The sequence below is a fragment of the Bubalus bubalis genome, chromosome 15 (genome assembly GCF_019923935.1).
Source record: "Bubalus bubalis isolate 160015118507 breed Murrah chromosome 15, NDDB_SH_1, whole genome shotgun sequence".
NCBI lineage: Eukaryota > Metazoa > Chordata > Mammalia > Artiodactyla > Bovidae > Bubalus > Bubalus bubalis.
The window spans coordinates 65,882,549-65,903,153 of NC_059171.1; the positions used below are offsets into that span (position 1 = coordinate 65,882,549).

At 44.1% G+C, this 20,605-nt stretch overlaps 1 protein-coding gene across 1 annotated transcript in view; it reads right to left on the minus strand.

Annotated features, from left to right (window-relative positions):
- Nucleotides 1-431: 431 nt before the first annotated feature.
- Nucleotides 432-20,605, minus strand: part of FBXO32 (F-box protein 32) — a 37,663-nt gene continuing 17,489 nt past the window's right edge. Inside the window, exons 5-9 of the mRNA XM_006045592.4 lie at nucleotides 15,463-15,556; nucleotides 14,433-14,617; nucleotides 7,565-7,747; nucleotides 6,385-6,528; nucleotides 432-5,747 (exon numbers count right to left, since the gene is read on the minus strand). Of these exons, the coding sequence (XP_006045654.1) occupies nucleotides 5,658-5,747; nucleotides 6,385-6,528; nucleotides 7,565-7,747; nucleotides 14,433-14,617; nucleotides 15,463-15,556 (696 nt within the window). The 3' untranslated portion in view covers nucleotides 432-5,657. The remainder of the gene's footprint in view (nucleotides 5,748-6,384; nucleotides 6,529-7,564; nucleotides 7,748-14,432; nucleotides 14,618-15,462; nucleotides 15,557-20,605) is intronic.

Below are 20,605 nucleotides of genomic sequence, written 5' to 3' on the forward strand. Positions count from 1 at the left end.
GGAGTTGGATGTGACTGAGCGACTGAACAACAACTTGTTTTTTTCTTTCCCACTAGAATCTAAATTCCATTAAGATATAGACTCCATCTGTCTTGTTCACCATCTTATGCCCAGTGTCTTGCACAGAGTCTATCATGCTCAATAGATGTCTGCTGATGAGTAAATTAATACTGACTTTAAAGTTCATTATTCCCTAAGCATTCTATTTTATGAACAGTAAGTAGGAATATCCCATTTAAGCATAACACTGTATTTATGATTCAGGTTGGTATTCAGCAGCAAGCTTAGTTTTCTGTGTATTCCTAGAAAATTTTATAACAATGTTAAGTTTCTGAGAGAAGGAATATAAGCCTCACTCAGCAAAAGGTAAACATACTCAGTTTGATAAAAAACCAACTTGAATTGACATGCACCAAAAATGCACCAGTGTGTGTTGTTGGAAAAACATTTATTGCAATTCAGTGTCAAAAAATTTTTACAAAAATATGCCACCGTCTGGTACAAACAACTATAAAAAAATCAGTTCGTCATGCAAGAAGAGAGTGCAAATAATTTATACAGAAGGACTCAGTTCACACAATATTAAATAAACATCTCTGCATGTAATTGGTCTAACCTTATACTTTTAGTTAAAATGTTCAATCCCCTATAGCATTTTTCATTAAAAAAGTACTTGAAAGCTTCTAAGCTTAGGATATGGACTTTCACATACACCTCCTCTAGCCAGGATGATTGGCAGTATCGGCAGAATAAAGATGGCGCCACGTGTTCTCAAGTGCAGAGCACAGCTTGACGCCTTCTGTTTAACAGCCTTGTATATCATTAATTAAATAAACATTTCTATACTCAAAGACAGAAAAAGTCATGTTCAAACTCCGGAAGTAATGTTGCAGCAGATGGAGTTTCAAGCCGTTCAGAGTTTTGAAGCAGCCATCCATTTTTGGCCAAATGGAGCAGGGCCTGAATTTTGAGAGACCTCTCAGAAAACTTTGTTTGCTGAGTTCAAGGATACTTTGAAAAACGTCTAGCAACAAAGTCATGAATATCCTGGTCCCTTGCTCCTTGCCGCCTCATGGACTAATCCCCCTTTGCTTGTGAGGTTTAGCAGAGAGTGACCTTCCATTGGTAGAAACTCATTGGGTCTCACAGCAGGTACCAGAGGACCAGGAGATGGAACGGATGGGGTAAATGTACCTCTTAGTCTAAGGAGAGAGGAAACACCTGCTTGGTTACCATCAGAATCTCAGTTTCTAGAAAGCAATCCAGGTGCTCAGCAGTCATCTGTCTCAGGGGCCACCTTTACAATTAAAACCTGAGTACCTAGAGAAAAATGAATTTGTCAACATAGGCTGCTAACTTTATGGCAAGCAGGTTGTACTCACTAGTATGCCGTACCCACAGCAGAGTCCGAGTTCTATAAAAACGTTAAGAGGTTCCTTAACTTCTCCAGGAAGAATCAGGGGCTCTAAATGTTTTTTAAAAGTTAGCAGCCAGACACCTAGCACTGGACCACCAATGTGAAAGTCTTGAGAGGAATCAGCTCTGGTGTCACGTGTGTCCAGCCACAACAAAAGGTGCTGGGGTAGGGGGCACAAAGTCAAGGCTCACCAAGTCCCAAGTTTATACTCAGGACCACTGCTGAGTACCAGCTGGGTTGAGGCATGCCTCCCAAATATTCTGGACCCACTACCTCATCTGGAAAGGCAGAAGGAATGCCAGACTCCATCATCACTAACCTTCCTCCCAGCACTAAAGTCTAGGAGAGGAGTTTCCTTCCTCTGGAAAACCACGAGACGACTCCTTAACAAAACAGAGAAGAAAGCATCTACAGAAAATGTGGAGTTGAAAGGAATTACGATCTTGTTTGTTGAAGACATCAAGGGCCCAAGCTATATCAAAAAGCCCCATCTCTGCATTTGCCTAGAGGTTTGGGTGTTCCTGAGGTCTGTTTAAACACTAATAGGATTTTAGGCCAGCATCCAGTCAGAGGGATGGTTCACAGACTCTGAGAGTTGGAAACAGATTAAAACAAAAAAACACAAAAAACAACAGATGTCAACATGGAAAATGATGATAGAGTTTAGTTTAAAAAATTCACACATAAAATTACAGTTAAAAAAATTCACACATAAAATAGTGTTTGCATAGCAAGACGTAATTGCCCTACAGCCTGGCAGAAATATATAAACTCAGGTGCATATTTTATGATAAACATTGTATTGAACACTAAGCATGATATACTGTTGAAATGACTGAACTTCTTGCAAATCACACACTTGTTTAGACAAATCAGATTCCAAGCCCCTTCTCTTCTCCCACATAAAAACAATGGAAACAAGGAGCCTCTGTTAATTGCAAGCTCCCAAACAGTTTTTGAAGAGCGAACTGCAATAAGGTAATCACACTTGTCACCTTCCTTCATCGTTGCCAAGTAAAGCCCGTTCTTGCACTGACAGTTTTGCAGTGTAAATCCAGCCCATCTAACATATCTCCTCTGATCTACTTCAACATAAAATGGATCATGGCTAAATAGAGCTCATCTCACAACTGACCCTTTTGATCTCAAAACTGGAGATGTTTTCACAGTAGTTTCTGCCGCCCTCCTCCCACGTGACTGGTCCATCTGCTCAAAGTAAGTGTTGAGTCATAACGTGATCTACTTTAAAATGTCTGGATCTTGCTATAAATTGAGTCCTACGTAAGCGTCACATATTCTCCTTTCCCCAAATGCTGTGCCTTCTTCTCAAGAAACTCTAGGATTGTTGATCAGAAATGTTTGCATTGAAACAAATCATTACACTCGCGTGCATCAACTTCTATGTCCTGGACAAAAACTCTTTCCTTCTCTGGAGGTCCAGATTACTCTCGTATGCGACATCAGTTTTGAATCCTCTTTTCCAGAGTTGCGGTGGGATAGGTAGGTACAGCAAAGACAGTAGAGCATTCTATCTTTTCCAGCACTTTCCACTGTCATGTCCCTTCTGGCTTTTTAGGCCAGCAGTTCTGAGACAGAGATTCTTTGTTTTTTGTTTTTTAGGTCAGGTTGTCCTGGGAGGGTTTGCCAAAAGAAATTCTATAGACAATCAGTGCCCAGGGAACAAGCATTTTCTTTTAAACATTTTGGTTTTACTTATATGAGCGGCTCTGGCCACACTTCAGAGGTACTCCGTGTCACCAGCAGAGATGCTCATACTGCTTGTGCTCTTTGTCCACCGCTGCCCCCCCTGCCCTTGCACAAACCACAGCATCAAAGACACCCCACTTCTGTTCCTTCCCCTCTCCCTCGCCACCTGCCATTTCCTTCCTTATAATCCTCTTCCAAAGAAAGGGAATCACAAGTATTGGTTTCTTTTTTCTTTTTCCTTAAAAATTTTCCTTGACTCTGTCCACACCACCTCCAGTGATGTCAAAGGAGATGGGGAGAGTTGGGAGTCATGATCTGGGTAAACAGTTCAGAAAACTGTAAGCCTGTCCCTTGTGGTAGGGTCGTTTTGCGTAGGTGTTCTTGCTGCCTGGGGCCTGCAGTGTGGTCTTGAGCACCTCGGACAGTCCAAGCGACACTGGTTCCCCAGTTTTGTGCTGACAGTCAAAGCAGGCGACATTTCTGGAACTGTCAACCTGAAGGTGCTGAGGAGTCTCGGTTTACTCCATTAGCACGAAGGCACTGAGAACAAGTTGGGGGGAAGATGTGAAAGGCCATGAACGCCCCAAATTGCCAGAGTCAAAGGTTCCAGAGCCCTCACCACAACAACAATCTCAGCTCCACTCACGTCTTTAAGGAGGCTGAGACCTTGGAGAGAACCTGCCTGAATTAGGGCAGAATGAGCCTTTGATTCCATAGTCTGGACCTGCATTCTCCATGTGACCTTGACTGGGGTGGGCGGGATCCTGTGAGGTGTCACAATGGTTTGTGACCCTCCAAAGCTCAACCAACATGATCTTATTCTTTAATATTTACTTTCCCTCAAAATTGAAATACAATTTACCTTTTTCTTCTTAGGGGGGATGATGATGAAAAAAAGATATTGAGAAACCCATAGGCACAGACCTTGTACAGTGAGGAACATCAACTAGTGGTCAAGCTCTTCTCCAGATACTGGTACTTGGGTTGTGCTTTGAGAGAAGGGCACGAAGGGGCCCCTCATCACTAGCTGGTCCCTTGGCTTGTTTCTGTACGTTCTTAACCATCTATCCCCATTTCAGGTCACCCCCAATTCAAACCCTAAAACTACACTCTTGCTCAACATACATGTGGACCAAGTTCCTATTTCTGCTTCACTCATTGGCCAAGATCATGGAGGGTGCCCACTTTACGTACAAAAAAAAAGGAAAGCAAATACAATTGCAAAAATATATACACTGTTGTAGAAAAGCAAAGTTCTATAAAAGGTAAAAAACAAAAACATTCCCCACTACCCCCCAGGAATATTGACTCCTTAAGTCCTGAGATTTCCTTCTTCCACATATAACTACCTTTTAGTATTTGTCTAGCAGGTTCCCCTGGGGTTGAACTCAAAGTACCTCCATCCACTCCCTGTCTGGCTAAAACACCAGGCTTTATCAACCTCGTAAGAAGCCCTAGCTCAGGTTGACTAAATTTCAGTGCTGGATGTAAAGAAAACTCATCACCCATCAAGAAGAACAGCAGCTGATATGTAAAACCTGTTCTACAAGTCTTTATCAGGCCTCTGGCTCCAAACAGTCCCCAGAGACAGGCTTATCCATCAAGATACCCTAGGAAGCCCAGACAAGCCAAGAGGTTAAACAGGAATAAGAAAATCTTCATGGCTATTGGGTGACTCGTTCCATTTTTCCTGCAGCAGGATTTCCTCTGGGACTGCTTTTAATTGGCCTTATGTTGCACAAAATAAGCTACAATGTGAAAGGGAAAAAGGCATACGTGCTTTGGGGTTTGTTCAAAGAGAAGAAACCCCAAAGAGTGTCCCATTTGTCTAAAAGGGAAGCCTGAAGCATGAGGAAGGATGCCTCCAATCTCTCTTCCTGTTTCACTTTTGATGAAGACACAAAACAGACAGAGACCGTCTACTGGACCATGCGGTTTGTCAGAGCGAGCGTTGCAGCTTTCCGAGGTAGACTATTGTGCGGTGTCTTCGGAAGATAAGGCCCTACCTATACCCATGTGGGTTTAAGATGAGTGGTGCTTCCATTGCCTTTGCCAAACAAACCCCAAATCAAAACCCAAAGCCCAGGGGTTTCTCACATGTAGTTTTTCTTCTTATTTTTTTTTTCTCCCCAACAAATTTTCACATTGTAAACAAAGAGCGTTCTAGTTTGTATTCGAGTTTTGCCCTCTCTTCCACAACTCTAGGGAACTATCAAGGAGTTGCAGTGAACTTCAAGAGAATTCCATTTTCACCGATGAAATAGAATTCCTGCCTTATAGTCTTGCTGGCAAATCGTTAGGAAAAAAAGTTTATTTACAGGATTTCTGTTTTCCATACCAATTCTAATGAGAAGTCCATATGCTTAAACTTGCAGCCAGCAGCTGTATCTCTCCCCTCCAGTGTCCCTTATCTCAGAAGTTTTGAGCCAATGTTTAACATGTACACTATTTACAAACGAAGTGTCCAAACTCTGGATTCCCAACCATCCAATCATCAGGGGAACCCTTCTGAAGTGCTGTCATGTGCTGGGATTCAGAACTTGAACAAGTTGATAAAGTCCTGGGGTGAAAGTGAAATGGAACAGCTCTCTGGGTTATTGGCTGTGCACGGGTGATCGGTGCCCTGGAAAGGAACATCACGGTTAGGTGGGCATTCTCCCCAGCATCCCATTGGCTTGTGGTACCCTGAGGAATTGCTGCTGCCGCTCTTCAGTCACTCAGTCATGTCTGACTCTTTCGAGACCCCATGGACTATTGCCCATCAGGCTCCTTTGTCCATGGGATCCTCCAGGCAAGAATACAGGTGTGGGTTGCCATTTCCTTCTCCAGGGGATCTTCCTGACCCAGGGATCGAATTCCTGTCTCCTGCATTGGCAGGTGGATTCTCTACCACTGAGTCCCCAGGGAAGTCCTATCCTAAGGCATTGCCCAACCTCAAAACAACATTCCTCTCTCAAGAACACCCTGTGTTATGCAAAACTAAAGAGTGCTGTGTGTGTGTGTGTGTGTGTGTGTGTACCTGTGCACAGAGAAATGGGGGAGTTTGGGGGTACTGCAGGGAAAGTTGACACAATGGGGTAAAGGAAATGAAAGTCTTTGAAAGTTTCTCTCCCCAGGGCCTGCATCAGTCTTACCTTCACCTTCACCTGGGGGCTACAATAGTGGAAGAGCAGGAAAGCATTTGGCAACACGGTGCGGGTGTCATTGGCTCTTAGGGGCTGGGCTTGGGGTGGTGTGGCCACCACCTCTGAGACACATACCTTCCAGGAAAGAATGTGGCAGTGTCTGCAGAGCTGAAGGGTGTCTCCATACTGCTCTTTCCGTGGGTAGCATCGTGCAAGTTTAAAATACATCTTCTTCCAATCCAGCTGTCCTTTGTCGGACAAGATTAATCGCTTGCGGATCTAAGTATCAAACACATAAAAGTTGTTCTGAAAAGTTCTGCTCCTGCCCCCTTTCCCCACCTTTTTCATCTATACCCTGATGATAGCCAGGGAAAGAGTAGCAGAGAGATAAAAATGTCGCTTCTGATCTCTACCCAGTGAAAGAAACAATAGCTTTTAACCAGTCTTTAAAAGAAACAGGTGGCTGGTGACATCTTCTGGTGTTGAAAGTTTAGGTGATCTCCATAAACAACTTCAATCTTTTCTCTGCTACAGACTTGAGTGATTATTTCCAGGGAGATGCGGTGACTGTTTGGCACAGTGGCTCTATTTTATATCTAAATATTAGTGGCTTCGTGAACAGATCCTGTTGAACTCACACTTCTATATAAAGAAGTTGGGGGAAAAAAAAATCTGAGGCAGTGTGCGGAGGGGAAAAAGGCCTAGAGTTGGTGTCCGAAGACCCAAATTCAAATCCAAGGCCATTTTCCTCACCTGGAGAGCACGCCACTAATTTGGATATGTCATTTAGCCACTTGTGGCTTCAGTCCCTCCGTCTGTTTAAAGTGGGCATAATATGCTCAGTCACTTAGTTGTGTCCGACTCGCTGCAACCCCATGGACTTGCAGCCCGCCAGGCTCCTCTGTCTGTGGGATTTCCCAGAGAATACTGGAGTGGGGTTGCCGTTTCCAACTCCAGGGCTACCTTTCCCTGGCTTATCAGCATAACATGAAATAACATGAGGAAAATCCTTTAGCTGTAAAATGTCATAAAAATGTAAGTTATTTTGTTATAGAAAAGAAGGGCTATTGCCAATTTATGAATTGTTTTCAGAGCAAGCTGTAAAATGGGAATGGGCTAAAAATATAAGTTTTTTTTTTCCTTCTTGAATTACATAAAAGAAATCTCACAAGTATTATTTAGAAACTCTTCGGACTGCTTTCTAGTCAAACTAGGGAGCACCCCAGGGTGGGTTTGAGAAAGATGCCAAGGAAGCTTGGCAGGGTGGCAGGCAGAGTGGGAGAGAAGGAATGAATGGCCGCTGGGCCACACCGACCTGCCGCTCGGAGAAGTGGTACTGGCAGAGCTTCTTCCATAAGAGCCGGTCCTCGCTGAGCACGTGCAGGTCGGGGGCCACCTGGCCCAGGCTGACCAGGTCTCGCCCGTCGCTCAGCCTTTGCATGATATTCAGTTGTAAGCACAAAGGCAGGTCTGTGAAGGTGAGGCCCTTGAAGGCAGGCTGCAGGGAGAAGGACGGTGTTAAGTTGCAGGGCGGAGAGCAGCCAGGTACCAGGCGACACCCTCCAAGGATGCAGCTGTCCCCTTGCCCTCCAGCCTCAAGCTGGTTTCTTGATCAGAGCAGCCATTCTCCCTGCCCTGAGTACAAGACAGGACCCATGACCGAGATGCACAAAGAACAGCCTGGAGCAGCTCCGGCCAATGGTGCCAGAGAAATTTTCCTAAGTTGCACAAAACTTTATGCTTAAAAAAAAGTAGTTGACATACACTATCCTGTTAGTTTCAGGTGAACTACAGAGTGATTTGATATTTGCATATGTTATGAAATGACCATCTAGTAAGTCTAGTAACCGTGTGTCCCCATATAAAGCTATTACAACATGATTGACCATATTCCTTATATTGTACACTACAGCCCCAGTGGCTCATTTGTTTTATAACTGGAGGCTTGTACCTCTTAATTTCCTTCACTGATTTACACTTTTGCTGTGAAGTGCTAAGTTGCTTCAGTTGCTTTGCAACTCTAAGGACTGTAGCTCACCAGGCTCTTCTGTCCATGAGATTCTCAAGGCAAGAATACTGGGGTGGGTTGCCATACCCTTCTCCAGGGATGGAACCTGAATCGCTAATATCTCCTGCATTGGCAGCTGGGTTCATTACCACTAGCACTGCCTGGAAAGATTCTCCTAATAGCAAGAGTTGGATTTTTGTGCTTTTCTCAATTACAATAGTCCTGAAGGACTCACTGCCCTGGCAGGGCACCCCCCAGCCTCAGATCTCATGGCCTGCCGCCTTGTGACCACCGATCCTCCAAAACAGGCTTTCTCACTGGCCCCCAAACACTGCACACAAGGCTGGCGCTCTGTCCAGGCCTCTGCTCGTCTATAAGTGACTCTTCTCAGATCAAGTTCAAACTTGTGCATGCCAAGTCGCTTCAGTCGTGTCCAATTCTTTGCGACCCTATAGACTGTAGCCCACTAGGCTCCTCTGTCCATGGGGATTCTCTGGGCAAGAATACTGAAGTAGGTTGCCATGCTCTCCTCCTCCAGGGGACCTTCCCAACCCAGGGATCAAACCTGTGTCTCTTAAGTCTACCTACATTGGCAGGTTGTTTGGTTTTTTTTTTAAACCAGTAGCCCACCTGAGAAGCCCCTGTTCAAACTCACCTCCTCTGAAAACTGCTTTTGTGTCTCCCTCAAGTCTTAGGCACTGCATCTTCCTAGAATTCCTATGATCTCTTTCAGATACCATTGTCTTTTTTGGCTGTACCAAGGGGCATGCATGATCTTAGTTTCCTGACCAGGGATGGAACCCAAGCCCCCTACACTGGGAATGTGGAGTTTTAACCACTGGAACACCAAGGAAATCCCATCTTTCAGACCCCATCTCCAAAAGAAAGCTTAATGGAAAATTCCTGCTAGGATATAAGCTCCACAGAGGCAGAAATTTGTGTGTTCTTTCATTGCTATGTCTAGAAGAGTCTAGAAGTGTGCTAGCATATAGTAGGCACTCAAATATTTGTGGAATGATGAAAATAAAATAATTAAACAGGTAAAAACAACCACAACAGAAAGACTCTGTACTTGTGTGTGTGTGTGTGTGTGTGTGTGTGTATATACATGTATGCACACTTTGGGAAGGGCTGGTCAAGAATCTTTCAGCCTAAAGATCCATCTGTTCAGGCATCTCTATTGAACCTTAGGCTCCATGGAACATTTTGAAAACTACTTATCTGTGGAGAACACATTGGCAATTAATTGTGAGCTTCTCCAGAAGCTTCTTCTATTATATCCTTGCATTTATATTTAAGCCCTTTATTGTTTAAATGTGGATGAGCTTATGTTAGCCTATCCAGACCTAGATCCTTGAAGCCAAGGTCTAAGCTTGTAACACTTGCAGACTAGTCTAGCATAAAAACCCTCTTCTGGTGCTAGAGTTGCTGCAAGGGTGAGAGACCCAGAAACATAAGCAAATCATTGGAGAACAAAGGCTAAATGCCACCAAGGAGACAAGCACCAAGTGCTATGGGAACTATCTGTACAGAAGGTACTTAGTAGTACTTGTTGCTATTTCTTGAACAGCAACTAGCTTCTGCCATCTGGATAAGAAGTCAGCACAAATCGCTTGAGACCAAGACTATGGTTCTGTGTCCTTCCCATGCTAGTCCTGGGTGAGCTCTTGAACTTGAAATAGTGACATTTTTAGCTCAGTGTTCTATCACCTCTGGAGGTCACAAGAGGGGAAAAAACACACACACAAACAGGATGAAGAAACCTTTCCTTAGCTCAGGGGAAAATATCCTGGGAATGGGTATTGAGTTCCCTCCTTGAAATTTTAGCTAACTAAACTCTGTACGAGGCATGTCAAGGCTGGAACACATAGGATTCCAGGGGGACACAGTGTCAGCCATCCCCGCCTCCTCACCCTGCCGTGTCTTTGCAAAGCAGGACAGGTGTGTAGAGGGAAGGTGGGCAGTCACAGGGTGCCTTGGGACGCTGGATGATGGAGAAGAACAGGAGGTGGCGTGGGAGGACCATGGGATGGAGAAGCAGCAGATCGAGATCCCATGGGAAATCTGGGTCTCAATTTCTGTACATCTGGTAAAGAAACTGCCTGCAATGCAGGAGACACAGGTTCAATCCCTGGGTGGGGAAGATCCCCTGCAGAAGGGAATAGCAACCCACTCCATGGCCTGGAGAATTCCATGGACAGAGGAGCCTGGCTGGCTATAGTCCACGGGGTTGCAAAGGGTCGGACATGACTGAGCGACTAACACTTCCTTTCATACTTCCTTCGTGTCCAAAATGAGCAGGCTTAGAAGTCTCTGAGGATCCCCTCCAGCTCCAACCATCTCAGACTTGGAGTAGCATCAGCCTCCTAACCCGTCAGAAGTGTCTCTGACTTGACAGTTTATACTGTTCAGGCTGCTGGGCTGAACTTTCAATTGTTTGCAGAATTCAGGACTTTGCTGGACTGCAGAAGGTCCTAGACCCATTTGTCATTTATCATCTGCGGCTGATCATATGAGCCAATAAAACTGCCATGAGATTTTCTTTTTGTTTCCAGCACTTCAAAGCATCTACTTTTTTGGTTAAAACTCCCAGGCCAATTATTACATGAACTCCTATTAAAGTCCACTTGGCAAATTCACTCTCAAATTTTCAAACCTGAACTTTTCCAAAATCCTTGCCCAGACCCCATGCTGAGCCTTCACTCCTGATAAATGATTAACTGCTTGCGTACCTTCTTCTATTTGAATATAAACATATTAAAGAAAACAAGTCACTCTTGCTCCCCCTATCAAGTATTTGGCTAAAAATCCTTTTATATTCACCCTGCCTTCCCTGCCCCACTACGCGTCCAAACTCTGCCTTGTTCACAGCACACTGTGATTTTGTGATTCTCCCCCGCCCCCCCGGCCCCAAGCCAGTTCTCTTCGTTTTTCTCCCTTTTATTATTTATTATATTAATTATTTTGCCAATAAAAATTGGCTCCATAGAATGAGATAGGAAATTCTGAAAGAAAACAAGATTATGTGCTGGGGAGATACTGATAGAACTCTGGCAAACAGAAAACAATGACTGTAAATGTCACCTTAACATTTTCATGTAATAACATACTTCTCTTTGGTCCAAACTGTTAAAAAGTTTTAAAATACAGTCCACACTGAAGTAATTAAGTCCCTTGGGCTTCCCTGGTGGCTCAGATGGTAAAGAATCTGCCTGCAACGCAGGAGACCTGGGTTTGATCCCTGAGTCAGAAAAAGCCTCTGGAGAAGGGAATGGCAACCCACTCCAGTATTCTTGCCTGGGAACTACATGAACAGAGGAGCCTGGTGGGTTACAGTCCTTGGGGCCACAGAGTCGGACACAACTGAGCAACTAAATTTTTTTCTGCCCACCCCCACTTTCTCTCTCTCTCTCTCTGTCCATTTTTCTTTCCTCTGAAGACGTGGGCATTTCTGTAAAAGCACTTCAGAGCTCCGTGGGTTCCCAGCACTGCTATCAAAATAATGTAGCTCAGAGCCATGGAGGGTTAGGAAGGAGGGCCTGAGGGAGCAGAGACTGATGGGTATCTTAAGCTTCTGCAGACAGGCCTGGGTTCAGCCCACATCTTACTGGTGGGGAGGCCCCGGCCAGATTATTCTTAACCACTCAGTCTGATTTTTCTCATGAGACAATGCCTGGAAGTACTGAGCACAGCGGCCAGTTAATATTAATTTTATAATCACCCCTCCTTACAATTAGGCTTCCCTGGTGGCTCAGACGGTAAAGCGTCTGCGTGCAATGCAGGAGACCCGGGTTCGATTCCTGGGTTGGGAAGATCCCCTGGAGAAGGAAATGGCGATCTACTCCAGCACTCTTGCCTGGAAAATCCCATGGACGGAGGAGCCTGATAGGCTACAGTCCATGGGGTTGAAAAGAGTCGGACACGACTGAGCGACTTCACTTTCACTTTGCTTACAATTAGTCACTAGACAAGTTAATTAATACATTAGAGGACTTTGAAGAGTGCCACAGAGTGAGCCCCTCATAACAATAAAAATAGCTGACCCATTTACAATACTACATGTCAGGCTCTGCTCTAAGTGCTTTCTATGTATTAACTTATTAAATCTCATACCAGGGCTATGAGATAGGCATGATTGCTCCTATTTCCCAAATGAGAAAAGTGAGGCACAGAGATGTTGAATATCTATCCCCAGATCTTGCAGCTGGTATTTTCATCCTCATCTGTAATACAGGGCAGTATTTCGCGACTGTATTCCTCTGAACACTGAGCAAGTTCTTTAGGTAGGTGTAGGGAGGAGTTGCCTTCAGTCACTCATTCATTCAACTAATGTCTACTGACTGCCATCTGCTTTGGTCCAGGGACAGGAAACAGAGCAGGGAACTAGAGGTACTGTCCTTTCTTTGTGGAGTTTATAAGCCAGTGGATGAATATACGTATTAGATAATTTCAGTTCATCATAGCGGCTCTGAGGACAGTAAGATGACAGAGGCGTCAACAGACTGGATGGTCAGAAGCAGCAGCTATCTTCAAAGCCCCAAGGTAGGACCAAGCTGAGAATAGCTTGGCCTGGCTGGGGTGCCATGAGCAGAGGGGAGGCTGAGATGAATTTCAGGGTCTGATCCATCCTGTGTGAGATTTCATTGGGTTTAAAAGGTTTGCAAAAAGCTGAATCACTGAATACATAGTTGGAAGAAAGCTGGATTGAAAAAATTTTGGAAACCACTGATGCTAAAAAGCTTTGCCATTTTAGGAATAAGAAGCTCAGGGTTCTGACCTCAGCTCTGGCCTGACTGCTGTGTTACTTGGGAAAGTCACTGGGCTTCTCTGATCCCTCCTCGCCCCTCATTCCATGAAGGGTAAAGCAACTACAATGGGTACCTCCCAAGAGAGTCTACAGATAAACTAAGGAGGGCTTTGGGGAGAGTAGACACATGAAAGTGGGCAGATGTGGCCAAAGGAGGGGGCAGCTGCTGTGAGGGAAACAGAGAACAGAGGCAAGTTCTGGGCAAGCGGGACCGTCTAAACGGGTGTTCCAAGTTATTGGAGGGAAGATGCCCTTGAGACTAATGGGATTTGCTCATTTATATAATTGACTAGGTATCACTGGTATCTATGTAGTGTGTGTGTGTATGTGTGTAGTGTAGCCCATGTAATTCTAAGGAAGTCATAGAACTCTGAGGATTCTAATTATTCCCTCTGTTTCTGAGTTAAAAAAAAACCCAAGACACAGAGAGGTTATTAACTATAAAGTCAAGGACACTGAATTTTGCAAGCTTCGTATAGTGAAACACTTAAAAGAGGTCAAAGAAGTTTTTTTTTTTATGTTTCATTCTCAAGAGACGAGGCAGAACCTAACATTATCAGCCTGGGTCCCGGAACCACTTAAAACAGCCGTGGTGAGTGATTAGATAAGTCAGCCAAGTGCTACGTGAGCGGCCTAAGTGTGTCTGTCCATTAGGGAGCCTTGAGAGATTACACCAACATCTTTCTCACATTTTTCGTGTCTTGGTCCTTCTGCTCACTCTCAACAGGACAAGAGCAAAGGGGTCAGCTTATGTTTTAAAAGACAGAAGAAACTACTGGTAGTACTTTAGCTGGAAATGTGGGGGGTTTGGTTTATTTGTTTGCCTTGAGTGAGACTTGCCCATCTCTTTCCCCACCTGAATGTTTACAGTCTTTACTCAAAGGCTTCCTTTCCTTCCAGTTAATAACTGGAACTAGAGTTTTAAAAGGCTGGTACCACCAGTTCTCCAAGCCACCGCCATCATGGCTCCTTTGTATTCCAGGCAGCATCTTAAAGCTATAAAGGAACTTGTACTTTAAGAGGAAATGGGCAGAAATCTCCAGATCCCACTGAAGATTTCAGTGGTATAGCCAACATCTGATCCAAAGGTCAAGTTTCCAGTTTTTCCCACCTTTCCATTGGTTGTCATCCTCCGTGTGCTTTGATCCTGCTCTGCCAAGTTCTTCCCACCCTCCCTTTATCAGAAAGTCCCCAGCCCATCCTTGGCACCCAAGACACAGTACCCGAGCAGAGCTGTCTGGACTTGTCCATCACCAGAGCAGGTTTAAAGTCCTGGTGAGGCTGCCCAGCATCTCGGCAGAGGAACTGACTGCAGAGGGGCCTTTCCTGCTGGGAGGAAGCTGGGGGCAGGGGGTGGTCCCTGCTTACCCTGGTGATTTGGATGTTATTCAGCTGCTGCTGCCAGTGCAGGATCGTCTCCATCCGATACACCCACATGTTGATGTTCCCCACCAGCACAGACTTGCCGACTCTTTGGACCAGGGTACATAAGGATGTGTAGAGGGTCTGCAGGAGCTCCCTTATTAGTCTAATGTTTTGCTGGTCTTCAAGGACTTGAGTGGGGGGAGAAAAACAGTAGGAAGAGTTTATGAGACTAGAACACTCCATAATTTTATAAGTGGTCCTTTCTTCTGCTCTATTGTGCTCGTGTTACCCGGGTACACCCCCAGGGGATATGGTCTTCTTTCTCACTGGTGTTTATTCTACACTTGCCTAAGCTTCTGCACTCGAGGGTATGGGGTAGAGTTTCCATTATCTAGGTCCCTCTTTGTTCTCTTCTCTCCATTTTCCACAAAGACTCTTTCTCTTTTCACTGGTCCCACCAGCACCATGGGCTCACCTGATCAGAAAGCAGTGTCTCTTGCCCAGCACTGATGTGTCTTTCAGATGATCAGTGGTAGAAGCATGGGTCTAGGGGTCAGGAACTTGGATTTCCATCCAGTCTGGCTGCCTCTTTGTGTGACTGTGGATAAACCACTCTTTCTCTCATGTATACAATGAGTCAGTTGAGCCAGAGACATCAAGTTTTTTCTAGCTCAGAGAGTCTGTGAATCTATCCTGCCTTGCACCCTGCTCACTTTTCTAGGAATGTGAAATCTAGAGGTTTGGTAGCCAAGGCTGGGACATGTGCCTCCACTGAGAAGCCTGAGAGGCAGAGAGCAGGACAAATGGATGATTCCAATACAAGGACAGGATGGTCATCGTCTCATCCTTTGTCATGCGCACGAATGGCCCTCCTTTCTCAACTGGAATCTGGCACCCATGAAATGCATCTGGAGTCATTCATTTCCATCCACTCACATTCCCTTAAATCCAGTGACATGTCCACTGCATTGGAAAATCCATCTGCCCAGCCCCAGGCCTATAAAAGGGGGTGAGAGAGTGGGAAAGAGCTCACCTTTCAGTACTACTTTTTCCAAAATGTTCATGAAGTTCTTCTGGGCAATGCCACTCAGGGATGTGAGCTGTGACTTCGCTATCAGTTCCAACAGCTGTGGATAAAAATAGAAGTTGCCAGGCTTAGACTACAGAGATATTTTTCTCCTCTAATCTTCACTTTTGAGTCACGTGACACATAGATATGGATTGACGGGGAGAGATAAATGGCAGACAGGGCCACAATGCAATAAAAAGCAGATGCTCTGAGTGAAAGACAAATGGGGATAATCCAAAACCTCGGCATCAGGCTGAATGTTTAATTGCTTTTTTTCTTTTAAATATAAAGAGCTTGGCATCAGTCAGGGCTAATTCACTCTACTTGTCCTACTTCAACAAGTGAAGCTGAGGTTTTCCAAGGGGAACAAAACCTCCCATGACCTGTGATGTTGGAGTTCTATATAATCACTCCCAGAGGGAGTTCTTCTACCCAGACTTGAACTTCTCCCCATTGGCTGGGACTGCTCCAAGGCACCAAAAAGCTCAAGTTCAGCAGTGATGTGCACTTTTCAAGGAAGTGGCAAATCTTATCCAGATATCTCCTGCTTATGCAGTGCTCAATAAACATGTCCATTAATTAGAATCTTACATCACGCTTAACTCTGTAGAAAGATGCCAATGCATGACTGAATCCCTTTGCTGTCCACCTGAAACTATCACAATATTGTTAATTGGCTATGTGTGTGCATGTGTGCTAAGTTGCTTCAGTCATGTCTGACTCTTTGGTGACTCTGTGGACTGTAGCCCACCAGGCTCCTCTGTTGACGGGATGCTCCAGGCAGGAATACTGGAGTGGGTTGTCATGCCCTTTTCCAGGGGATCTTCCTGACCTAGGGATTAAACACACGTCTCCTGCGGCTCTTGCATTGCAAGCAGATTCTTTACCACTGAGCTACTGGAGAAGCCCCCTAATTGGCTATACTCCAATATAAAATGAAAAAAACAATCTATGATATAGTAAAATTCTAATAAAAACTTGTAGAGTGAAAAAAAGAAAGACGTTAATAACAGGAAAAGAGACCTTCAGGGATATATAGTGTATACATATCTTTCTACCTAGAGGTTAGGATCCTTGTAGTTCTTAAAATTATGTGCAAGTCTTGTTTTGACTACTTATTAGCTCTGTGACTCTGGGAAACTTCCTGAATTTCTTAGTGCCCCAAGTTTCTTCATCTGTACTTGTAATACTAGAGTCTTCAAGATTGGTGAGTGTTAAATGAGGAAACACACATAAAGCCATTAGCAGAGCACTTGGCATAAATTAGGTAGAAAATACAGGTTGGTTGGTTTATTGTGGGAGTATGGTCCATTCCCACCACCCATGTTATCACTAAACAAAAAGAAATAAAGATAATAATTTAAGTTGGTGCACCCTTAGCATAATCATTCTTTTTCCCTCAAAAGTAAAATTCTTACAGATACGGCAAGATTTTTTTTTTTAATCAAAAATTTTGTCATTGAAAAAAATGAAAATTTAGACTGAAATGGGGTCTTAGTGATCATACAGTTGAACCCAGTTAACAAATGAGCAAAATGAGGCCCAAGAGACTAAACTTCACCAACTACACCACAAAGAGTGAAAGGGATCAGCAGGATCTTCTTAACACACTTCATGCTTTCACAGTTATTGAACAAAAGAGGTTGATATAAAGGGAAAGTAATTAACTGTACCCGGAACTCCACCAGGCAAAGGAAAACTGACTAGTCTCACAGCCAGTCAATTAGATGTAGAGAACCAAGATTCCCCTTTATGTTAAAGCTTGAGTCTCTGCTCCTAGGAAACTTTCCAAAGAAGTTTCATCTCCTGGGCCAGGCCCCAGCCCAACTTCACTTCAGGTCAGTAATCACCAAGTATGACACTGTACTGGGTGCTGGAATCCAGGCTGAGGGAACTAGCAAAGCGACATTTAAAAAATTGGGCTGTAGAGAAGAATTGAAACTTTTGGATCAAAGCCCCGGGCAATTCAAAGAACCTCTGCTTCCAAGGCATTTGTTTAAAAAGTTTTGTCCCCATGAAGCTCCTTAGGAGCCTGTTGAACCATGCACAGACTTTTAATTTCCTGAAAATAATTTTGCTCAAAGTTAAAAATATGCTTGGGCCACCTGATGCTAAGAGCCAACTCATTGGAAAAGACCCTGATCATGGGAAAGACTGAAGGCAAAAGGAGAGGAGGGCGGCAGAGGATGAGATGGTTGGATGGCATCACTGACTCAACGGACATGAACTTGGGTGAACTCCAGGAGGTGGGGAGGGAGGCCTGGTGTGCTGTAGTCCATGGGGTCATAAAGAGTGAGACACGACTTGATGACTGAACAACAACAACAACAACAACAAGACCCCCAATCCTTCCCTGCCTGGCTTAGGTATCTCTCACACATGCTGGGAGAGATGCCGTCTTTGGGCTGGGGAGGATGGTGAAGAAAGGATGGTTTGCTAAGATCAGTACTGGGGATCCAAGGTTGGATGTCAGGAACTGACCAAATGCCCATGAGGAGAGGAAAGAAGTCAACACATCAGCAGAGGCCATGTCCCAGGAGGGGTGACCAGACTGGATGTCCTCTGCATGTCCAGTTCAGCTCTGTCACCAACCAACACGTGACAGTCAAGAGAGGAGTGAAAAATGGCACAAAGGGACTGGCCAAACTTTTCGTTTATCTCCCTGACCAACAACAAGATTCAGAAGGCCAAGACCATGGTCTATTAATACCCTGAGCCTCACATGACCAGCACAAAGCAAGATGAAAGAAAACAACAGTCTTGAGGTGGCTCTGGGAAGGGCAGTCGGCTGTGAGCCATGACTCATCACGGGGTAGGAGGTGGGGTAGGCAGAACTCTGCCTGAAATCCATCCAAAAGCCCCATTCCATGTGACTGCCATCTCACGAGGGCGTCAGCTTCAATCTTGTCTAAAATTGCACCAATCCCAAGAACACAAAAATTCTCAAGGCTATGACTGTACATTTGAGGGGAAACAAGAAAAACCCTTTGGCCTGACTGAGATGATCTTTGACTAAGGAAGAACAGCAAGACAGAGTAGCAAAAATCAGTCAATTGGCAGAAGAATAACATGTCAACCACCCTCTGTTTATTCCTGTGTCAAAAGAAAGTCCTTCCTTTCACTGCCAGGCAGCCTCGGGGTCACGAGAGAACCCTGGAACAGGAGGAGACCAGATGCTCTAGCTGGGTGACCTTTGCAGCTGTCAATCACTTAGCAAGTGTTTTCTGCATGTCAATTCTGTTCTAGTGTTGTGGTAGGTGACATGGATTAAGACACACGATCCCTAGACTCAGGGGGGTTACCGTCTAGTCTGTGATGTAAGTCATTTTACGTTCCAGAACCTCAGTTTCTTCATTTCTGAAGTGGACATTAAAAAAAAAAAAGACTACCTGGGACTTCCCTGGTGGCCTAGCGGTTAAGAATCTGCCTGCCAATGTAGGGGACACGGGTTCGATCCCTGGTTCAGGAAGATCCCACATGCCTCAGAGCAACTAAGCCCATGTGCCACAACTACTGAAGCCCGGGGGCCTAGAGCCTGTGCTCTGCAACAAGGGAAGCTACTGCAATGAGAAGCCTGCAGACTGCAACTAGAGCAGCCCCACTTTCTGCAACTAGAGAAAGCTTGTATGCAGCAACAAAGACCCAGTGCAACCAAAAGTAAATAAACAACTTAAAAAAAAAGACTACCTACTTCACAGGCTGTAATGAGAATTAAATATCAGTATATAGAAACCAAATACAGGGCATCATTACAATAAGGTATTATTTCTTTCCCTTCCAAATCCCAATCTTTTAGTGAAGTTTAAAGTTGATTATCACTAAAAAAAAAAAAATAATAATAAAGTTGATTATCAAGGGTTATCATTTCCATAAAGCTTTTTCTATAAAGGGCTAGATAGTAAATATTTTTGCCTTTGAGAGCCATAAAGTCTCTATTGCAACTACTTAACTCAGCAATGGTAGTACAAAAGCAGCCCAGGACAGTATGTATATGAACAGGTGTGGCTGTGTTCCAATAAAACTTTATTTATAAAAACAGACATGGAGGGCAGATTTGGCTCTTGGGATACAGTCTGTCAATTTCTGATAGAGTATAGAATTTGATATATATATTTATCACAGAGTTCAAGAGTGAGGGCTCTAGAGCCAAACTGCTGGCCTCCATTTCCCTAGCTTTAAAATGTATATGGTAACAGTTTAGAATTGTATAGAACAGTATAGAATTGTTGTGAAGATTAAATGCATCCATAAAGCACTTAGAACACTGCCTGATACCAAAAATACACTCAATAAATTACTATCATTTGTTTCTTATCATAGCACAGAGAATATTACTAGGTAAAATTATTGCCAGGGAATGCGTAATGAATTAGTAGGGTAAAGTACAGCTGGTTTAAAGACCTTTAGAATTGTTGTATTTCAACTTTATATATTGTCAACCAAATGCTTAAATTCTTTCAAATTCTCATATTCCTTTCTGTCATTTTTATTATAGTTCTGATACATTTAATAGCTTCTTGTCTGATGATAAAAGTTAATGTTGATACATTCTATGACTCACCTAGTTGCATCTACCATGAAGTCTCATTTTGTTAACACTAACAGGTGGTTGCCAAATGCCAGTGACTGTGCTCAGTACTTTACACGTGTGATCTATTTCACCTTCAACGGCAACCCAATGAAGTGGGTTCTCCACTAGTCAAAAGAGGACCGTGGCCCTGAGAAATTATGCAACTCATCTAAAGACATACAGCTGTAGCAAGTGGAGGAGCCAGGACTTGGGCCCAGATATGTCTAACAGAGAACATATTTATTTATTTATTTTAACTTTTTGGCTATGCCAGGTGGCATGTGGGAATCTTAGTTCCCCAACCAGGGACTGAACCTGTGCCTCTTGCAGTGGAAGCGCTGAGTCTTAACCACTGGACTGCCAGGGAAGTCCTGAGAACAGGTTTTTCTGATAGTTTAAGGACTTCAGTTTCTCAAGGCTAATCGAATTTGCATCTAGGGCCAAACTTTAAAAATAGTAGTAATATCATGTATTGCTATGTTCTAGGAAACAGAGTCTGAAAACCTTATATCAATATTACCATGTGATAGGTAATCA